Source organism: Dendrobium catenatum, unplaced genomic scaffold (genome assembly GCF_001605985.2).
Source record: "Dendrobium catenatum unplaced genomic scaffold, ASM160598v2 original_scaffold_235663, whole genome shotgun sequence".
NCBI classification, from domain to species: Eukaryota; Viridiplantae; Streptophyta; class Magnoliopsida; order Asparagales; family Orchidaceae; genus Dendrobium; species Dendrobium catenatum.
Window position 1 is genome coordinate 1,012,552 of NW_021554071.1, and position 9,728 is coordinate 1,022,279.

The following is a 9,728-nucleotide window of genomic DNA, read 5'->3' on the forward strand; positions in this document are numbered from 1 at the left end:
ATTACGAATGTTTGAAGTTTTGGCTAGATTTGACCTAGGTTTTGACCAAAAGTTGACTTTTGAAATATTACAAATTTCTGGAATTTAATATTTTAATAAATATTAGACATTTTATATGAGTTGAATGCAATTGAGTTTGGTAATTTGGATTTTTCTGATATTAGTTATGAATATTTGAAGTTTGAAGTATTTAATGATTTTAAATGGTTTAATTAAAGGCCTTTTTGTGATTTTGCTCCAAATGATATCCCAACTCCTTGAATCATCTCCAAAGGTCAGGAATGACCTAAGGGGAGATTCCCAAGTGTTTGAGAAATTTTTGGAATTTTTAATTATTATTAATTAATTATATTAATTAAATATTCAATTTTGCTTAAAATTAATTTAAAGTTTAATTTGCTGTCAAATAATTTTGGTTTTAATTTTCATTGGTTAAGGGTTTAATTATGGTCAATTAGAGGGGTTAAACATAATTTTAGGGTTTAACTTTGATTTATTACATTTTCCGGAAGCTTTAATGCATTTTCTGAAAGATTTAATGGCTTAATTAAGGCTTAAACTTAGGAAATTTGATTAAGGGGCTTAATGACCTCTAAAACCAGTGAAAATTTTTCTAGTGGCTGTACATGTCGCTAAGTTCAAGTGTTTGAAGTTTCAAGTGAAAAAGGAATGTATCCTAATTATTGGAACTATTCTAAGTTCTCTAAGCACATGTCCTTAATTATTGTCCTTAATGACACTAAGTTTAATAGGTCCAAATCAAGGTTTTAACTAACCCTCAAACTTAACATATAAGCAAACACACACACCCTTGGACTAATCATGACATAAGCACATAGAAACAATCAAATCCTAAAGCTAGGAGAGCCTAGACTAAGTGTATGTGTGTGCACAACCTAAGCATGCAAATATTGATAATAATTAAGATAACAAAATTTTGATTAGTGAATGATTAGAATATAATCACTCACTAATAATTCCCCAAAATTTCTATTCAATCAAGCCTAATCTATGTTTAAGGTTTCAAAAGGATCTCTCAAGTATATTAAAGATTTAATATGTATAATTTTAAAATAGATTTCAAAATATATATATTTATAAATATAAACCTATATACATAAGGATATAGATTTTAAAATAAGATAATTAAAAATATGATTAAGATATACATTTTAAACTTGTGAGATCCACTGACTTTCAAAGAAATTTAAAAGTATATTTTTTTTTATTTTCAAAATATTTAATATAATATTTAATATAATATTATATAAATATTAAAGATAATTATATAATTCAAATTAATCAAAATAAATTGAATTTCAAACTTTGAAAATAGTTTTAAAATACAATTATCAATTTTTTGGAAATTTTGATATTATATTTGAATTTTTATGATTTAAATCAAATTTATTTGAAATTTTTGAAGTTTTAAGTTAATTAAGGTATTTTAAATCAATTTATAATTAATTAATAATAATAATAATAAAATCAAATAACAATTAAAATAATCTAATAGTTTATATATTAAATTACTTAAAATATAAAGAATATTTTAAAGCACTTTTATTTTTAAATCAAAGGCTCTGAAAAACGGAGCAGTTTGATATATTATATGGATTTTTTGGATTTGTATTTTATTTACTATGATTTTTTAAAGATTTCTGTTAATTAAATTATGTTAAAGTTAATTTAAAACCTTTTAATTAAAACGGCAGCTGTCATTGGGACAGATGGCACACTCTGGTTCGCGGGATCAAAACGCGCGGCGGCGACGAGACTGGCGGCGGTCAGACACGTGGTAGCTGCTGGTTAATCGACGCGGTTTCACTTAAACCAGTCAGCAGTACCGCGGGACCGTTGGATTCACCCTGATCTAAATCGACGGCGGGGATTAGATCCCGTCGTCTGATCTCAGTCAAGAAGGATCGGACGGCGGGTGATTAATCCCGTGGTAAGGAGCTGACGGTCCAGATTCCGTCAGACGGTCGATCAAGCGTGCGAGCGCATACACGGTCGGATCAGACCGCGGAAAGGCTTATGCTGGACCGTTGATCAAGTGATCAACGGTTAATAAAAACGCTCGCCCGAGCCTGGCCGTGAAAACACCCTAGAACTCGTTTTTTGGCTTTTTCTCCCGATCCGGTCAATCAAATCGTTTAAAATTTTAAACCTAGATAGCCTAGGTGAACAGAAATAATGGGGAGATATTTTTACTACCTATAGCGCATCAAAACGAAATCTATTTAACTCAAGTGTCCTAAGCTAGGTTTAGAGTTTCACCTCGATTTAATGGACGGTTTGACCCGCTAAATGATTTTTTGCATTTGTAGACTGTCCACGCTCCTTTTTGTAGAAGACACCTCGGATTGAAAGCTCCTGGATCGAGTGCTATAGTTCCTCGAACGGATTTGGGATAGGTTCGCCGGGAAGCTTGCCGGAAAGGGACTTGACCGGCGGGATTTGAGTGGGGATGTGTTGAGGAGTCTCTGGGGAGCTCAATAGAACAGATACTTTGGCTTTAGAGGTTGAAAAAGTGGAGAGAGAGGATTCAAGTGAGAATCCCGGCTCAAAACCTTCATTTGCCCTATTCACTCATTCCCTGATCAAATCAAGGGCTGAGATTCATAGGAGGAGCTCCCAGATGCTCTCCACCTGTCCAGGGAGTGGTTGGGAGCAGATGGAACCAAGGACAAGAGGACATCTTATGTGGAAAGTGTCCCTTGTCCTCTAATGAGCATGTGGAATTGATCCTAGCTGTTTGATAATGATCTAGTGGCTATGATGGGCTCAAAGAAGGTTCTAGATATTAACTAAACTGCTGGATTGATTTGGATTAGAGTGGGATCAAGTTTAAAAAGGTTTTTTTGACCAAATTTGACCACTCCAAAGACCATGTTGACTGTTTGACCAGTCAATATGCCACATGGGCATATGAGTTGGCATATGGAGATGCCTTGGGTGCTGGAGTGATGATTTGGAGGGAGCCTAAATGGGTTGGAGTAACTTGAGTCAAGCCATTTGGGCAATTAGAGGTTTGTTGACCAAACATTGACTGGTCAACTAACCATTTTGACTGTTGTCGTCCAATACTTACTGCATAATACCAAGGCCTGACTCTCGATAGCACAACTTTCGATATCTTAATATTAATCATTTTAAGCACAAATTATAGTTAAATGACTTATTATTTTTAAATTATTTTTAATATTATACTTATTCAATTTTTATATAATTCTTTAAATATAAAAATTATAATAACGTGTCCAACCCATGTCCATGTCCTATATTTTTAATAATTGATGTGTCCCGTATTCGTGTCACCGTGTCCGTGTCTGTGCATCATAGCAATGAACCAGTCCAATTAGGTAATTAAATCAATTTCATGCTGGTCTCCATTTTATAGGACCACTCGATCCACAATTTAAATTAATAATCACCATTAATTTTAAGTCTAAGAACAGATTTTACATAGTTAAAATATATTTACAAAACACCTAATCCTATCCCTCAAAATCCCATGCTCTCTTCTGCAATGCAGCTCTGTCACCATCTAGCATTTTCTGGTAATTCTTCACTCAACCTTTGGCACATATTTCCATTATTACATCATTATTACGTCATTTAAAATATTTTTTAAATAATTTTAATATTTATTAATTTATTCAGTTCAACCCTGTAACCCTGTTCATAACATCCATCAAATTTACACAGGTAGAAATCTCAGTTCTTACAGTAATAAATATCAATACAACAGGTTTTGAATCTATCAGATTAGGAAGCCTTTAACGCAATAACAGCCAAACAATTTTTAGCATCTTATCTAGTCAATGTGTAAACAAGACAAAAGAGCGAAGTTGCCAACAAAAAAAACAAAAAACAAAAAAAAAGAGTAAACAGTAACAAGAGCACAAACTTTACAGTGTCGAAAACATAGAGTCATGTAGTGAATGTCTCAGAAAAATCCAGCTGAGGTCCCCTCATCTCCATTCTCTTCACGGATGAACATAAATCCAGAGAAAACATCCATGTGAAGCTTATTCTTTCATGGTGAACAGAAATCACTTATTGTGGTGGTTGATATTTGTCACAAAGCTTATGATATATGGTAAATAAAGACAAGAAGACAGTATAAAGAAGAAATCTAAACAGCTAGAACAGCTCATATGATCAGGAGTTGAGGCTCATGATAAGATATGAACTATTACTATTAAGTAAGACCCTTTAAATAAAATAAAAAAAACTGCATCTGATGCTTTCTGGTTGCTAGAATAATTCTGCAGCATCATGTGCTCCCCTCAAGTTTAAGGTGAAATTATTCTGTGCGGATACAGATGCCGTCCGGAGGCGAATCAAAACATGCCACGTCACTTTTTGTTGTGTACTGGGTGACGTGACGCCTTCTAATTTTTCTCTGGACGGTCCGGTGTCCGCACAGAATAATGACTGTTTGTGGAAGACAGGTCAGACAGAGATGAGCACTAAAATTTTACCCGAAACAAGAAGAATAAAAAATTACCTTCGAATGTGAAATAAGACGGAGAGTTAGTATAAAAAAGAGAGATCATTAATGCAGAGGTGTAGAGTAGTGTAAGCATACTCAGTGAGTTTGAGCTCAGACATGCATTACAAGTAGGATCTTAATTGGAAAACTGATGCGAAACCAGGCTATAAATGCATTTTGAGGTGCTGGCGACTCCATAAATTGGTAGGTGGAGAAGATGGTACAGTAGAATCACGAAGGAAGGGAAATTCATTTTTGAATTGATTGATACTTAAGACGTTCAAATGGAGAGTCTAGGGATGGCATTTTTACTGCTTCTTAAAACAGCTTTTATGTACAAAAAAATTATTTTTTTACTATAAAGCTACTTTAAGAAACAGTAAGAAAGTCGTCCCAAACGAAATCTAACTATCTAATAATCACTAATTATCTATTAACCCAACCCAAATTACCCATAAAATTATTAGTACTAACATACTCCTATTAAAAACCTTCATATCACTCTTTCTTCATAACCTCATAGTTCATAGTTATCTCAAATCTGAATCTCAAATAGGTCAAATGAATATTAATTGGCTACATAAGTGGGTTTGTAGTCTGGTACAAATATGATGGGAAATAAAGTTTTAATATACAAAACTTTTCTGTTTTAGGTTTGAAACTAGGGAAGCAAATAAAATAAAATAAAGTTATTAACCTCACATTACAAATCTTTCACAAATATACAATCTAGTCACATTTAGGCTTCGTTTGGGACGTCTTTCTTCTTGATTTCTAAAACAGCTTTCTAGTATAAAATTTTTTTGAATTTGAAATTTTTGTACTAGAAAGCCATTTTAAAAAGCAGGACGAAAGTTGTCCCAAACCAAGCCTTAATTTGTTGGCTATTGTCTTACATGCATTCTATTTGCAGTGAACCAGGAAACCCTTAAAAGACACCATTTTTATTAGTTAAACAAAGCTTCATCAACAGATTAATGGAAGCAAAAGAGAACAGAACTGGATTCCTTCTCTACCTTCTAAACCTTCACATTGCATTCACTTGAAAGAGGAGATTCATACAAGCACAGGTCCTATCACAAAAATCTAATAAATGTTACAAAAACATTAATACAATCTCATACCTCAAGAGGCTTACTTCAATTTTTCTTCATTGCTTGAGAGCATCCACAATATTTCTCATCGAAGGCCTTCTCTCAGGATTAGTCTGAACACAAGCTAAAGCAATCTTAAGTACAGCAATAATCGCATCGTCCTCATCAGGCTCACGAGCGAGAAATGGATCAAGAACGTCAGCGAGGGGCTTCTTCTCTTCGATGCAGAACTGAATCCACTGAACTAAATCCATTTCTGAGGTCTCAAGTAGGACTATTGGAGATCTACCAGAAATCAGTTCAAGTAATATGACACCATAAGAGTAAACATCCCATTTCTGGGATGGTTTCAGGATTTTCAAAGCTTCAGGAGCTTGGTAGCAAGATGAAGAGTTCACAAGTGGGCTTGCAGAGATGTCATAATTCTCTTTGTTATGCTTCTCAGCTGTGATTCTATTTAATTGCAGTAATGGTAATGAACCAGAAATGTTAACCAGGCGGCCAAGTCCAAAGTCTGAGATATAGGGTTCCATGTTTTGACCAAGTAGTATGTTGTTAGATCTGAGGTCTCCATGGACAAACTTCTTTGGATTGAAATCATGCAGGAAAGCCAAGCCCTTGGCGATTCCCCGAATGATTTTTAGCCTTATTTCCCAGGTGAGTGGCTGCCAAGCCATAGGACTTCTCCCTGAAATCATATGAATGTAACAAATAGATATCAGATTAACAATGAGTCAATGACTGGAGCAAGTAGGACAGGTAAAAAGTGATATTAAAAAATAATGCAAAATTTTTCATGAAACTTTGAGAAATTTCTAAAACTTAGGCTTCGTTTGGGATGGCTTTCTTACAGCTTCTTAAAGCAGCTTTCAAGTATAAAAATTTTATGATGCAATAAAAAAGCAGTCCCAAACAAAGCCTTAAGCTAATAGAAATTGAACATGAAAATTTTATGATGCAAATAAGCATGTAATTACCCTCTTTAGTTAGATTTACTAGTTACTTTATATATAGCATTACATATCTTGCTGACTTTAAAAGTTAAACTAAACATTACTCCAAATACATACATTCCATTTAATCCAACCTAAAACGAGTAAATTATACAAGATACTCTAAAGCAACCTATAAAATTCAACAAAGCTAAAGAACAACCAAGTCAAAAGGAGACATACCATGAATTGCCGTAGAAAGCTTTCCATTTGGTATATAATCATATATTAGCAATTTCTCCTCAACCGACCAATAATAAGCTCTTAAACCAACAATATTAGGATGCTTGACCTTCCCAATAGCCTCCACCTCAGTCTTAAACTCACTATACCTCTGCAATCCTCCTTCTCCCAATCTTCGAACAGCCAGGGTCAAGCCATCATCTAATGCAACCTTGTATACAATTCCAATCCCACTCTTCCCAAGAACAAAGGCCGAGGCCTTCAAGAGCTCATCCAAACTGAAACTCACCTGAGGATCCAATGGCACAAGATCAAGATGTTCTACATTCTCAGATATTGTCTCAGATTCATCCTTCCTAAAGCAAATGCATTCCTTCTTTGCCTTAGAAATTTTGTCAGAATTGACAGAACTTGGTTTCTTTTTTGAAGTCATTGCCCTCCTATAGCAATAGAAGAACACCAATGCAATCAAACAAATCCCAACCAGATCACTCACCACTATTGCAACTATCTGGCTCCAGGTTAACCCACTGCTTCTATTACCATTTCCTCTTGAATTATAGCTCATTTCAGTAGGGGGAGATGCATTGATTTCCCTGGGCAAAAAAGGGTCACTTGAAGGTAAGCCAGAAGAGCATGGGTTCTTCAATGGAGGGCCACAAAGGCCAGGATTTCCAATAAAAGCCGTTGGTCCTCTATTTTCCAGCGCACCATTCTGTGGTATTGGACCACTTAGATTGTTGTATGTGAGGTCTATATAAACTTTCTCAGGAAGACGACCGAGGCTCTCTGGAATCAACCCAGAAAACAGATTGTGGGAGAAATCAGCAGTTCCTTGGAGATTTGAGAGATTTCCAATGTCTCCAGGTATCGAGCCATTGAATTTATTATAAGAAAGGTCTAGTTCTTCTAGGGCAGGCAAGCTGCTTCCAAAGCCAAGGGGGAGGAAATTGGTGAAATTGTTGTGATTCAAATCAAGAACCTTTAACCTTTTGCAGTTTGACAATGAATTGGGCAAAGAACCAAAGAAAGAATTCTGGGAAAGGTCTAAAACCTGAAGGTAGGACAAAGCACCAATCTCAGAAGGAAGAGATCCAGATAAGGAATTACCAAAAAGCACCAAGCTTTGAAGTCCTCGAGCAGAGAAAAGCTCGGGAGGGAGAAATCCAAAGATCCTGTTATTCCTTAAATTGATATGTCTGAGAGATTGAAGGGAGCCAAGTGAAGGGTGGATATAACCTAACAGGTTTTTCTTAGGAATGCTCAAGGAGACAACTTCTCCATCCCTGCAGGTGACACCACTCCAAGAACATGGGTCCTGAGAAGAGGAGTTCCAGTTAGCCATGGAACCTTCAGGGTCTTGTGAAATGGATCCCTTAAAAGTAAGGAGAGAAACGCCTTCGGCATTGAGGCCAGAAACCGAAGCAAGAAAAAAGGGGCCGAACATTAGAAGCAGGAGAAGGAGAGAAGATGGAAAAGCCATAGAAGATGTGTTGGGTCTCCTGTCGGAGGAAAAGAAGTGGCTTTGTGAGCTAAAGGCGTGCTCTTCTGGCTTGAAAGTGAGGGGAAATGGAAGCAAGAGAAGGATATGAGCAATTTTTCTCTTTTCCTTGTGTGTATGAAGCTCACTTATCTGTACTGTGGGGAAAGCTGCAAGTAGAACGCAGAAGCCGGATATGGAAGATCTGCAAGTTGCGGTGAGTTCGAATATGGTGCGTTCAAGTAGTTGGAGGGAGCAGTACAGAATGAGGATTTCGCTTTCCCTTGTGGAGGAAGTCTGTGACTCGCACATATTCCAAAGTAGAGGAAGTTAGTGAAAGGGTAGTGCGATCACAGCTTGGAATTAATTGAAACATAATTTTTAGGCTATTTGTTTAGTTTAAAAATGAATGCAATTAAAAAATTGTAAATAAATATAATGTACCGAAAATATTATTTAGTGGGATTGCGTATATTATAGGGAGATTATTTTTTTAAGGTTTGATTTAAAATAAAATTAATTTAGGGGTTATTTGACTTACTTTAAAAGTAATGCATAGCAAAAAATATATGTAGTAAAAAAAATTTGGTGTTTTATTGAAGAAAGAAGATATATAATGTAAAAAATCCGTAAATTCTTTTTTTACTTCCTAGTTTATTTTTTATGTAGTATAAACTTGTTCAATTTTAATCAAATTTCTTTTCCATCTCAAGTCAACTGCAATGTCACCACCCACCACCATCTACTGATGAGAGTGCCCCGCCCACTGACACCCTCCACCAACTTCGGCTTCCTGCCAACCACCGTCATCCACTACCACCATCTGTCTTCACCTTCTACCATAGAATGTCAATGTCGACCAACGCCCATCGTCGTCACCGCTCACTTCAAGCCAAACCAAAAAATAACAATAACTTCCATCATTCCTTTTGCATGCATCTAAACAACTTTGAACATTTCAAATACACTACATTCCCTTTATACCACTAGTAGTTAGGGATGTAAAAATGAGTTAATGGGTTGGGTTCGAGTTCGACCCAAAAATTGACCTGACCTGAATCCAATCAACCCAAAATCGACCCATTTAATAAACAGATCAAAATGGTGGACTGTTGTAATCTAGCTCGAGCTTATGTTTTGATAATTACAAATATTATTGGAGTTTACTTAGTTGCTCTTACTTGTTATCATTGCATATCTTTTCTGTGTGTACTAATATTTTAGGTACATCATACACCAAGCACCATCAAAGAATTAGAGCTCAAGATTGGTTAGTATAAGATTGATTTCTTAAAAAGCTAATATTTTTATCTTTCTTGAGTCAATGTATTATTATTGAGACAATGTATTATAAAAGGTGTTGTTGACCTTGTTTTTCTCCAAACTCTATGTCAAAGGAGTTAACTTGGTCAAACTGACCAAGCCAGATCCCAAGATCATCTCCATTGTGTTCATTGGGTCAAACCCAGTTTGTGGAG

General features: G+C 35.5%; 1 protein-coding gene across 1 annotated transcript; it reads right to left on the reverse strand.

The window, feature by feature from the left end:
• Nucleotides 1-5,424: 5,424 nt before the first annotated feature.
• On the reverse strand, nucleotides 5,425-8,592 carry LOC110116186 (receptor protein kinase-like protein ZAR1). Its single transcript, XM_020849674.2, has 2 exons — nucleotides 6,771-8,592; nucleotides 5,425-6,283 (listed from the first exon to the last, which is right to left on the reverse strand). The coding sequence occupies exons 1-2, from the start codon at nucleotides 8,560-8,562 to the stop codon at nucleotides 5,652-5,654; spliced, it is 2,424 nt and encodes an 807-aa protein (XP_020705333.1). The 5' UTR covers nucleotides 8,563-8,592; the 3' UTR covers nucleotides 5,425-5,651.
• Nucleotides 8,593-9,728: the final 1,136 nt, after the last annotated feature.